We start from the raw sequence: 12,895 nt of genomic DNA on the forward strand, positions 1-12,895 counted from the left end.
CAGCAGCAGTAGAATCACCAAGACTAACATTGAGGTGATCTCAGACAAAGTATAAGATGGGTCCTGCATTTATCTACTGGACTGTAGAAACGGGTCATAATTCGACTAGTGCGTAGGAGGTGTGAGCTGGGTGACTGACACTGTGTGGTCCTCTCTTCCTAAAGTTCCTACTGAAGTGTGTATTGGGCCCAGCCTTAAAGGGGAAACGGCATCACCAGTGGGGGATCTTAGAGAATGAGGAAGGGGCCCTGGTCAGAGTGTCATGGAAAGTTTGTGTGTTTGTGTGTGTGTATTTCACGTCTGCTTATTGTATGTACAAATGTATACTTGACCTATTTTTTGCAGCATCTGGCTGCCCCATGCCCTTAAACCCAGATCTCAGAGTTGGGGTCAGAACTTGAAGAAACAAGTTTTATTAACTTTTCTAGCTGTTGCTCTTCCCTTGTCTCTCTCCCTGCTGTGTTCTCGCCTCTCTTTCCCTCTTTTCTATTGCCCCAGCATTTTATCTCTCCTTTCTCTATTGCCTCATATTTCCTTCCTTTCTTACTCACCTTTCCCTGAACTAAGCCTCTGGGAAGTTTTCCAGGAATTTGCTTTTGTCTTCCAACTATAGGGGAGTGTAATGTGAAAACATTTTTCATGAAACCGGGCGAGACCTTACAACTTGAGTGGTCGAGTATGGTATGTACTTTCTGTGGCTCATTAAACACTTAAAAATGAAACAACTTGGACTGGAACAAGCTTTGCTTTTTAATGGACTGGAGTTTGCAGAAATTTAGGCTTGTCCCCCTTATATACTGGTAAGTGAACTTAGTAGGTATAAGTGCCAGGCGGATTCCAGTAAAGGAGTGAGGGGCCACCTGGCATGAATTGAACGGATCTACCATCTGTGATAATGGGAGATTGACTGGTGGTGTCCTTCTCTCCTAGGATGCCGCCTCCCTCGGCTCTCAGAAGGGTGGGATCACCAAGCATGGCTGGCTGTACAAAGGCAACATGAACAGTGCAATCAGCGTGACCATGAGGGTAAGGAGGCCCACCACCCTGCTCTCCCCTGATTAAGCCCTTTCTGCTGTAGGTCTTGGAATGATGCTCAAGATGAATGGGGATGCTGTTCTTCCCAACAAAAGTGACATTGTCTGGTTAATTAGATGCTTCCCTGGTGATCGGTGATCAACCCTCACTGGTACAGTTTCTACCCCCTCCACTTGTCACCCTCCGACCACCAGTGTGACAAGATTATTGGGAGGCTGGTGTGAAGGAGCAGTCACCATATAGCCTTTCTTTCTCTGTGTTGATTACAAAAGGGGTACTCAGTATCTCGCAGAGCATCACCAAGGGGCTACACCTAAGCAATTTTGCTTTCCTGCAACAAAATCAAGAAAAGTGGAAATCAGTGACTAAAGGGAATATGGTTAAGTTGGAAAGGAGGCTGCCAAGAGAAAAGTAAAACTAGTGTAAAAACTGTCCAGGAGAGAAGTAGGAGCAGAGAAAGACCAGAATTAATAGTAAAGAGAAGCAATGGAAGGGAGGTGGGATGGGCAGGAGAGAAAATTAAATCAGGGGAAATGCTGACTGTCGTAACCCTGAGGCTGAAAAGTCGTCCAGTATCGTGAGGCCGAGAACACTTTCTACTCTGGGCGAGAAACCCTGGGGATTTGAGAAAGTTTCCATCCTTTCCAGCTGCATCCCAAATCAGAACGCACTGCCCCGATTCTGGGTGGTTATGTAAAAATCTCTGATTCTCTGGGTGAGAAAAATGACCCAGGAATGTTAAGTGAACCAGCCCCTCAGAATTTAAATGCAGGGAAATTATTAGATGCGATGGAGAGTCTTAACTCACCCAGCTACCTGGGCGCTGGCCAGAATGAGATTTGTTTTGGAGAGAACTGAAATGGTTTTTACATCAGGGCATCATTGTGAGTTATTGAGAGAGATTGTGGCTTCTTTCGTTTTGAAACAATCACTGTGTGTATATTTTTCTCTCAGTCATTTAAAAGACGATTTTTCCACCTGATTCAACTTGGTGATGGGTCCTACAATTTGAATTTTTATAAAGATGAAAAGATCTCCAAGGAACCAAAAGGATCAATATTTCTCGATTCCTGTATGGGTGTGGTTCAGGTAAATATGAAACAAGTTTTATCATTGAGTTTTCTCATTTGTAAAAATACTATTTATGAATTAGCAGATTTAAGCAAACACTTCCAAAAATGGCTATATTTGTGGTAGAAATATAATGGCAGATGTAAAAATTGAGTAAGGGTTTGTTTTTCATCAGTTTAGAAGACAGTGGATGCGCGACAGGTGGAATTATGTTGTAGGAGGCCCGAGTGCTCTGGCAAATGTTTTTCTTCTTAAAACCTGGCTCATCCACTTTTTAACTGTGTGACCTTGGACCAGCTATTGACTGAAGTTTGTTTATATGCAAAATTCAGATAATGATAATATTTCCTTAATAGGGTAAATGAGTTAAAGGATTAGATGAATTAACTTGGAAATATTCGGGACAGTTCTTACCATCTCAGTGATGACTTTTATCATCATAATATCCATGGCAGAGTAGTATATATGGATCAAGAGGTTGGGTTTCAGGTGCAGACTGAGTTCATATCCCCATTCTGCCACTGACCAGCTCTGTAACCTTGGAGATATGATTTAACTTCTCTGTACCTCAGTTTCCTTGTTTGTTAAATGGGGATAGTGGTAGCACTGAATGTGGTTATGGAGAGGATTAATCAATACATGTAAAGAGCTCAGAACAGGGCTGGCACTTGCTAAGCATCAGCCAATATTAGGTATTTTTGCTGCCATAAGTGCTGTTATAGTTGTAGAGTGAATCTTAAACGTTATTTTAATTATACATAATAGATGGCACTAGTGGTAAAGAACCCGCCTGCCAGTGCAGGAGATGTAAGAGACATGGGTTCGATCCCTGGGTCAGGAAGGTGCCCTGGTGAAGGACATGGAAACCCACTCCAGTATATTTGCCTGGAGGATCCCATGGACAGAGGAGCCTGATGGGTTACAGTCCATAGGGTCACAGACTGGAGTGACTTAGCACTCACGCAGTACATGAGCATGTTAATATTATAGAAGATTAGACAGTACAGGTAATGCAGAAGTCCCCGTTGGCCCCCATCTTTCCCTTTCTCAAAGAGCTGCCGTTAACAGTTTGATGTGGTTCCTTCCATACCTGTGCGGAACTGCCTTTGAAAGCAGGTTGGCAGTTTCTCCATCTGCACGTTCATCCATCCATCCACTTATCCCCTCCCCTCCCATTTCCCAGGAGGATCTAAGGTAGCAATTTACAAGGAAAACCAAAAATATAGGATATTATACATTTAAAGTGGGTGTGAAAGGTGAACCAGGAGTCAGAGTAGGGAAGAGATGAGGTAGGATTAATTTGAGGGAAAAGCATATATTTTAAAGAACTAACGCCTGCTATGGGTGGGTGACACACCAGCTCTGCGCTTTCTAGCTCAGAGACCCGTTTGGTGGCACAGTGTCTGTAGATACAAACAACCCAATTAGTCAGAAGCTGCCCGAGTAATCTCAGAATGAAGCCCATTCAGACATTTCTCTTGGGGGCCCTCATACAGAGGGCACTGTGTGATTAATGAACAATCTCCTTGACGATTCCTCACAATAGACGCAGTCACCGTGATCAGAGAGTGCTTCCTTAAAATGAGTCAGTATCTGCTGATGACATCGGCCCAAAGCTCGGTCCTTTAAGAAGGGTTGTTTTGTGGGGCCAGTGTGACTAAGGTTAGAGACACAGCTCTCTGGTTTGGCCCTTGCTTATGTATTCACATGTTTATTTAGAATTAAATTTTGTTCTCATCCAAAATAGTACGTTCATTTGGTTTAAATGTCAAAGAGCACAGAGAGGAAGCACTAGAGGTGCATTCCTGCCAGCATCACCCTCACTTTGCCTACTCCCCACTCCCTGAAATGATCATTTTCAACTTTTCCCACTATTTTAAAATTTTTTCTGGGCTCTATGTCCATATTGCTAGATAAGGAGTGTTTGCTTCTCTTTGTTCATCAACTGTGGACGTTATGTAATGCTAGAGAGGATTTCAGCTCCTGCAGCCCTCCTAACTGCTCTAATCTGAACCAGTTCAAATTAGATGGTGACTCTCTACAGTCACCATTCTGGAAATTCCCTTTGCCTTCCTCCCTGTGTCGGAGTCCCTGTTTTCAGGATCCTGTGTCATCTTCTTTCACCCTTTGCTTTCTTACTTGAGAGGAACACATCCTCCAATTGCTTCCTGGGAAATTATTCATAGGATCTTAGTTTTTTGAGTTAGTCTGTCTACAGACACCTTTAGCTTTGCATTCATACTTGATTGACAGTTTGGCTGGGTATCAAAATCCAAGGTGAAATTTACCTTAGACATTGAAGATCTTCCATTGTCTTCTAGGTGCTAGTGTTATTTTTGGAGTCTGATGCCATTCTTACTCCCTATTGATCTTCTCTTTATCCCTTATGGATGGTAACCTGAAGTTTAGGTTATTGTCTTGGCTTTGTTTTTTTTTGAGTAGCTTTTTTGGTGAAGCATAACATATAAATAGAAACCACACAATGAATGTGTTTACTAAGTTTGGGTCTCTGTTGTCTGTGTGTGATGAGAACTCTGTTCTTGTTCTGGAGACTCTGTCCTGCGTGTTCTGTCCACCTACATCTTGTGAACTCTGGGCAGTCTCTTCAGTCAGCAGAACTGTTGGACTCTGTTCAGGCTCACCTTCCCAGGGTCCAGGCAGAGAGCTAAGGTGCTGGTAGGGCTCACCTCATTCGTTTCCTTTCCATCAGGGATCGTAGGGCTGCACCGCTGGTTGCAAAATATCTGGAAACAGTTGTTTCATCTCTTTTGCCCAGTTTTTTAGTAGTTAATGATGGGAGAAGAAGTCCAGACTTTGTTGTTTCATCACAGTGAGCATGGAAGTTAGGGGTCCAGACGGGTCCAGACTCAGATGGCTGCAGGTGCCAAACCAATAAGTTAGGTGGAAGAAGAGGCGTGCTTGTAAAGCAATGGGGAATGCTGGGGACTCTGACGAACTGGAACACAAGGGCTCCCTTCAATGGGGAGCTGATGCTGCTGGTGGCACTGCCAGCTCAAGGCTGCTAGATCATCTGAGTTTTTTTTTTTAGGAAAACCAGAAATACAAAATTTTAGTTAAATCCTGGTCTTTTAAATTACTGATGGTTACAACAACAGCAGAAACCCACAAACACTGTGCAGAACTGAAATTTTAAAAGGGGGTGGAATACAGGAAAGTGTACCTAGGCCCTAGGTCGAAATGACAGCACCACGTAATGTCCGCTGAAAATTAATTTTGCACCAACAGCTAATTGAGCCCACGGGTGCTCTCAGCTTGTGACCCAGCCTCAGCTGAAAGCTGCCACTATGTAAACCAAATTATATCAAAGAATGTTTATTCAGCACATAAAGGGAGCCATACCAGAGTGCATTATCAATGACAGTGAAGTAACTTCTTGTGTGGGATTCCCAAGTGGGAGTTTCATTTGTATTCTTAAGCTGAGAGACCTTTTCATTTATGTTTTAGTTGAATTTTCTATCACTGACTTTAAAAAAAATTTTTTTTAAGCAAAAATATATATAATTGGTAACATCATTTAGAAAGTAGAAATAATTACTTTTGTTTTATAAGATAGTTGTGATGCCTGTCTTCAGCACAGTATATAGATGGTCTGCAATACAGAGTCAGTGCATAGATGGTCTGCAGTACAGAGTCAATGCATAGATGGTTTGCAGTAAAGAATTCCTGATCATTTTGTCTCTGGAGCATATTTCAGACTCTAAGGTTCTGAGCTCAGTGGCCATCACTTCCTTTATATTCCTTTTGCAGGTGTGGCAGATGGCATTTTGCATTTAATGAATTGTATCTAAGGCTTCAAAATTTTTAAATCATTTGTTTCTATCTCCATATCTGTTTGTAAGCTAATCACCAAAATTAATGGCTTAAGTGTTACAGGTTTGTTTTTTTTTCCTAATATTGCTTTTGGACATTGTAAAAAAGTTAGTTGATCAATGCTGTGAGTTCAAAGAAATGCCTAAACTAAAATTAAAAATAGACCCGAAATGAATCTTGAGCCCCTATTTTAGGACCTTGAAGTTGATTACACTTATTTTGTGGAGAATGAAACTGAGGCTCAGAGAGAGGAATAACTGGGAATCAAGACCTGCTGCTAGCCCCACTTTTACCATATTTTCCTAATAAGAAGTGCATGAGGAGTGCTGAGAACTTCTTTCACACCTGCCTTCAACCCCTCCTCTGACGCTTGCTGTGAACTGCGCCCAGGGCGTGGTGGTCCACGTGCTCCTCGGGAGCAGCTCTCTCCTGAGAACCATGCTGTAGAGGACTCAGAGCCACCTTTGGGAGGCCACCCTGTCTCTGAGACCTTCACTGAGGGCCCCCAGGGCCAGCGGCTAACCAGCCAGCATTTTAATGAGTGAGCTCTCTGCCTGGCCCCCGCATGTAGGTGGCAGTGTGTGTGACGTCACGTCCCTCACCCTGTCCTCGCCAGGAGTCTTGTGTCATACTCCTCGGAGCTGAACCTCTGTGTAGTGCAGGCCCCAGGGTGATTGTACCCCCGGGGTAAGATTGATATTATATGGAGGCAGGTTTGTATCGTCACAGCTGGGGGGTTCTGCTACTGGCATCCGGGGGTAAGGCTAGGCTGCTTCCACACAGGCTGCAGGGCCCAGGACCATTCCCATAATAAAGGGCCCAGGAGTCAGCAGTGCCCAGATGCAGAAACCCTGGTCTCCCAGCACATTCATCCTTTGAATACAGTGCACGTGGATTACGGTTTTTATACTTTGGGCAGAAAAGCTGGGGGCGTGAGGGAAGCCGGGGGAAGGGAGACCTGGTGCCTAAATACCTTCTGAGACTCATAAGTGGTGAGAAAGTTCCAAGTAAGGGAGTCAAACCTAACTGGTAGATAATAGTAGTGTTTAGTAGTGTTTGTTGCTCAATCGTGTCCAACTCTTTGCAACCCCACAGACTGCAGCCCGCCAGGCTCCTCTGTCCATTGGATTCTCCAGGCAAGAATACTGGGGTGGGTTGCCTTTCCCTTCTCCAGGGGGTCTTCCTGACCCAGGGATCGAACCTGGGTCTCCTGCATTGCAGGCAGATTCTTTACCATCTGAGCCACCAGGGAAGTCCACTGATAATGGTTTGCTTTAAAAATGTGATACCACATTTTACTTCATTAAAAAAAAAATAGGAGCTAGAGAAATTGAAATTTTTCAGTGAACTTTCATTCATTCAGATATTTTTTAAGGGCCTATTACCTGCCAGGCAGTGTTCTAGAAACAGGGATGAAGGAGGGAAGAACAGAAATCTCTGCCCTGAGGAGCTCCCATTCCATTGGATGGGCCAGGCAGCAAATAAGATAAATATGTAAAACCTGTAATGTGTCAGATGGGAAAATAAAGCCACAAAGAAGATAAATCAGGGAAGGTGGAGAGTGATGAGGGCTTTTTTAAATGACTCGATCTGAAATGCTGGTGAGATAGTACTCACCAGCAGACAATAAAGAGAAGAATTTTCAAGGGTGTCCCAATTCTTCTAAAATATGTTTCTTTCCCTCCTTCCCCCTTTCAGAACAACAAAGTCAGGCGTTTTGCTTTTGAGCTCAAGATGCAGGACAAAAGTAGTTACCTGTTGGCAGCAGACAGTGAAGTGGAAATGGAAGAGTGGATCACAATTCTGAACAAGATTCTCCAGCTCAACTTTGAAGCTGCGATGCAGGAAAAGCGGAACGGAGACTCTCATGAAGGTAGGCAGGTGTGGCTCTCTCCAGGTGTGCGAACGCTCCACTGTGTCTTCCGTTTCCCCAGAGGATGCAGGAAGTAGATTACTGACAGGTACATGGAGGTGGGACACACGTGAGCTCCTTACAGATGGGCTGTCTGCATTACAGTAGGATGTCCTACGCTGGCATCATTTGTGTAAGGAAATCGTGTAATGGGAAGAACCACAGCTTTGGAGGCAGAAAGGAAGACCTGAGTTCAAGTCCCAGCAATACCCTTCGTCAGCTGTGAGACCTCAGGCGAGCTCCCTATGTTTTCAGAGTTGTGGTTTACTCACTTGTAAAGTAGGAATAAAAATGGAACTTGCTGGTTGGTGGGAAGGTTAAGCAAGATAGTGTATCTCAAGTGCCTGGCAGAAGAGTCAGCACATAAAATGCTAATTATGGTTTTTATTGTTATCATTAATCATATCCTTTGGAATTTTCAAGTCAGAGTTAGGATGGGCAGAAGCCACAGATTAAATCAGTGGGTGGGGAAATCTGGCTACATTCTTGACAATTCACGTTTTATTTCAGGCCTTTGGACAGGTGATTCCCAACCCTGCTAACTATGCCTTAGAAGTGCCTGGGAACCTTTAACAAATGCCCTTCCCTTTGTCCCACCAGAGATTCTGTTTTAGTTGGCCTGGTGGGTGTGGCCACATGGCCTGCTGTCCATAGCTAATGCCAGTTCTGCTTAAACACTGCCCAGGCTGTTCCACCATCAAATACTCCACGCTCACCCCTGGGCCAGGCATCAGCATTTTTTAAAAGCCCTGAGGTGTTTCTGTTGGGTATCCAGATTGAAAACCACAGTGTTCCAGGCCACATAAGAGAAAGAGCTTTCCTTCTCCTGTTTTAAATAAAATACACTCAACTACCAAGTGACTTGGGTGATCTTTTTTACTGTTTTAGATGATGAACAAAGCAAATTGGAAGGTTCTGGTTCCGGTTTAGACAGCTACCTGCCTGAACTTGCCAAGGTAACCCCATGTTAAATCTTCCACTCTTCATAGGATGGGGTTGAAATGCTTCAAAAATACGTGGTAGTGAACTGCTAAACTCATGGTGCTGCTGCTGCTGCTGCTAAGTCGCTTCAGTCGTGTCCGACTCTGTGTGACCCCATAGACGGCAGCCCACCAGGCTCCCCTGTCCCTGGGATTCTCCAGGCAAGAACACTGGAGCGGGTTGCCATTTCCTTCTCCAATGCATGAAAGTGAAAAGTGAAAGTGAAGTCGCTCAGTCATGTCCAACTCTTAGCGACCCCATGGACCGCAGCCTAGCAGGCTCCTCCATCCATGGGATTTTCCAGGCAAGAGTACTGGAGTGGGGTGCCATTGCCTTCTCCGAAACTCATGGTGCAGTTACTGCTGATCTTTGACCACAGTCTTTGGTGAGGTAGAATACCATTACTGACCTGAGTCGGGTTTCAGTTTGTTTTCCAGAAAGTACCTTGTGACATATTCTCTTTTTGTTATTCTTTGTTTTTCCTCCATAATATTTCATGCCACATTACACATATTGAAGAAATAACCAAGATGCACAGGTAAATGTTTCCATGGTAACATGTTACTTACTGTGTTCACACATATGCTCCCTTATTTAAGTTAATAGAGACAGTTCCAAAGAGGATGGATCTGTATTACTAGTAATCTTGTTACTGAACCAAAAAGGGTTGCCTGAGTTATATGAATTGTTGCTGGGTCACTCTGAATGGAAGAAAAAAATAGTTTTACCTGTTTTTTTATATAATTTTGAGAAGCTCATAAATTACTGAAAAGCACAGAGAAGATCAAAACATCCACATTCCTACCACCCAGATTCCACACTTCTTACTGTATTGTTCCTTCAGTTTCAATATCTTTTAAAGAAATAAAATATCCTTTATAGTTGAAATCCTTTTTTAAGTATCATCCTTACTCCATTCCCTTCTTCCCTTACAGCCTCATCTAGAGACAACCACTATTATTGATCTTCTGGGGATACTTCCTTTTGTTTTCTTATCTTTACCAGTATATCTAGCATAATAATATACAGCTGTGTTTTGCATGTTTAAAATGTTATTTAAATGATTACGTAGTCTTCTGTACTTGCTTTTATTTTTAATTCAGCCTCATTTTTGAGATCCATCCAAGTTGGTGTGTAGATCGAATTCATACCCTTTATTGCATTGTGTAAGCATTTTATTTTAGCAGTTCTCTTATTTTCAATTTTTTTGTTACAAACAATGCTACAGTGAATATCCTTGTACTTGTCTCCTTGTGTGCATCTATGAATGATTCTTTTTAAATGAGAGAAATATCTTTGTCTTCCTTGGCCCTTTATATTCTTCCTCTGTTATTCCCTTTTTATTCTGTCTCTCTCTTTTTTTGTGTGTGAGAATACAGTGAAATAGAGACCCTACACACCCACATCTTAAACACTGTAATAGACAACATGGTTTATCTATATACCATTATAAACAGACTGGCATTCAACATTGATCTTCACTTTAAGACAACATAGCTGTTCTAAAATATAAAACTTACCTCCTTGGCTGGGACTTGAGAATATTGTTTTTCTTTGGACCTTGACTGTTACCGCGGTGTCTTTAGCACCTGCCTATTACGGCTAATTTTAGTACCACCGCTGTAACCTTCTAGGCTGGAAGAGTTTTGGCTCATGTGTTTGTTTTGTGTTATGAACTTCTGTGTACCGTATTTACATTGAGATTTGCTTTTTTGTTTCTGGATATTTTGGGGTTTGTGATTTCTCAAAGCAAAATGTTTGTTGAAACAGATAATATATGCAGTTCAGTCTATAATTCAAAAACATAACTTTGTCCATTTACTGGGTGAACACAGTGGATACCTAAGAGAAGACTCATATTATTTGAGCTTTGTTTTTGTTGTTCAGTCACTCAGTTGTGTCCAACTCTTTGCCACCCCATGGACTGCAGCATGCCAGGCTTCCCTGTCCTTCACTATCTCCCAGAGCTTGCTCAAACTCTTGTCCATTGAGTCAGTGATGCCATCCAACCATCTCATCTTCTGTCGCCCACTTCTCCTCTTGCCCTCAATCTTTCCCAGCATCAGGGTCTTTTCTAATGACTCAGCTCTTCACATCACGGGGCTAAAGTATTGGAGCTCCAGCTTCTGCATCAGTCCTTCCAGTGAATACTCAGAACTGATTTCCTTTAGGATGAACTGGTTTGATCTCCTTGCAGTCCAAAGGACTGTCAAGAGTCTTCTCCAACACCACAGTTCAAAAGCATCAATTCTTTGGTGCTTATCTTTCTTTATGGTACAACTCTGACATCCATCCATGACGACTGGAAAAACCATAGCTTTGACTTTATGGACCTCTGTTGGTAAAATAATGTCTCTGCTTTTTAATATGCTGACTAGGTTTGTCATAGCTTTTCTTTGAGCTTAATATTAAGTAGAAGTCTGTATTTTTCCTGTGAAGACATGTAAGAGCTGTGCCTTCCTTTCTTCTCATATTGACTACTGCTGCCTGGACAGCATGATTTAGAATTCCTTGGTTGTCAGACTTAAAGGAGACATAGATCACATACATTTATTCTTTAAAGAGTATATTTATAAGATATATTTGAAGCTGTTTTCAAACAGTGGGTAACGAGCAAGTTAGCTGAAGCTGTTTTAATTGGTAAAAGGTAATTAAATTGGTTTTAACCTCCATTTCTCATTTATTTTTTGTTTGAATGTTTTATTCTTTTTTTTTTTTTTTCTTTTAACTGAAGTAGGACTTACATAGAATGACGTGCCCAGGCACTAATTGTATAGCTTGCTGGATTTCACATTGGCACACACACAGAACCCCCACCCATGTCAACATATAGAACATTTCCAGCACCTCAGCAGACTGTCTTGTATCCTCCATCTCAGCTGATACCCTTACCGTTTTGACCTCTATCACCATAGTTCTAACTCTTCTAGAACTTCCTAAAAATGGAAGCATACATACGTACTCTTTGTGGCAGGCTAAAGCTCAACAGTATGTGACCCAGGATAAAAAAGTGGATAGACTTGCATAGAGAATACTAAAGTGCCCTGCCCTTAATAATGATAGATATTATTTAAGATACTATATATCATGCATATAAACACTTATATATGGAGGGAGAGAGAGAATATGTGTGTGTGTGGTTGTGATGTAAATGTATTTCTTACTTTGAGTCATGGTTGAAATATAAAAAGTACAGCATTATAAGGGGCTTTAGCCAGACATCCTGCAATGTGAAGTCAAGTGGGCCTTAGAAAGCATCACTACAAACAAAGCTAGTGGAGGTGATGGAATTCCAGTTGAGCTATTCCAAATCCTGAAAGATGATGCTGTGAAAGTACTGCACTCAATTTGCCAGCAAATTTGGAAAACTCAGCAGTGGCCACAGGACTGGAAAAGGTCAGTTTTCATTCCAATCCCAAAGAAAGGCACTGCCAAAGAATGCTCAAACTACCGCACAATTGCACTCATCTCACACACCAATAAAGTAATGCTCAAAATTGTCCAAGCCAGGCTTCAACAATACATGAACCGTGAACTTCCAGATGTTCAAGCTGGTTTTAGAAAAGGCAGAGGAACCAGAGATCAAATTGCCAACATCCGCTGGATCATGGAAAAAACGAGAGAGTTCCAGAAAAACATCTATTTCTGCTTTATTGACTATGCCAAAGCCTTTGACTGTGTGGCTCACAATAAACTGTGGAAAATTCTGAAAGAGATGGGAATACCAGACCACCTGACCTGCCTCTTGAGAAATTTGTATGTAGGTCAGGAAGCAACAGTTAGAACTGGACATGGAACAACAGCCTGGTTCCAAATAGGAAAACGAGTACGTCAAGGCTGTATATTGTCACCCTGTTTATTTAACTTCTATGCAGAGTACGTCATGAGAAACGCTGGGCTGGAAGAAGCACAAGCTGGAATCAAGATTGCTGGGAGAAATATCAATAACCTCAGATATGCAGATGACACCACCCTTATGGCAGAAAGTGAAGAGGAACTAAAAAGCCTCTTGATGAAAGTGAAAGAGGAGAGTGAAAAGTTGGCTTAAAGCTCAACATTCAGAAA

The 12,895-nt window shown here is 42.3% G+C and overlaps 1 protein-coding gene across 17 annotated transcripts in view; it reads left to right on the forward strand.

The window, feature by feature from the left end:
* DOCK9 (dedicator of cytokinesis 9) overlaps positions 1 to 12,895 on the forward strand; it is a 284,352-nt gene that overhangs the window by 162,535 nt on the left and 108,922 nt on the right. For all 17 annotated transcript variants that reach the window (XM_044927109.2, XM_044927115.2, XM_044927118.2 and 14 more), the window contains exons 6-9: positions 931 to 1,026; positions 1,990 to 2,124; positions 7,636 to 7,810; positions 8,738 to 8,805. In XM_044927109.2, coding sequence (XP_044783044.2) covers positions 931 to 1,026; positions 1,990 to 2,124; positions 7,636 to 7,810; positions 8,738 to 8,805 — 474 coding nt within the window. The remainder of the gene's footprint in view (positions 1 to 930; positions 1,027 to 1,989; positions 2,125 to 7,635; positions 7,811 to 8,737; positions 8,806 to 12,895) is intronic.

This window comes from Bubalus bubalis, chromosome 13 (assembly GCF_019923935.1).
Source record: "Bubalus bubalis isolate 160015118507 breed Murrah chromosome 13, NDDB_SH_1, whole genome shotgun sequence".
In the NCBI taxonomy this organism is placed as follows: domain Eukaryota; kingdom Metazoa; phylum Chordata; class Mammalia; order Artiodactyla; family Bovidae; genus Bubalus; species Bubalus bubalis.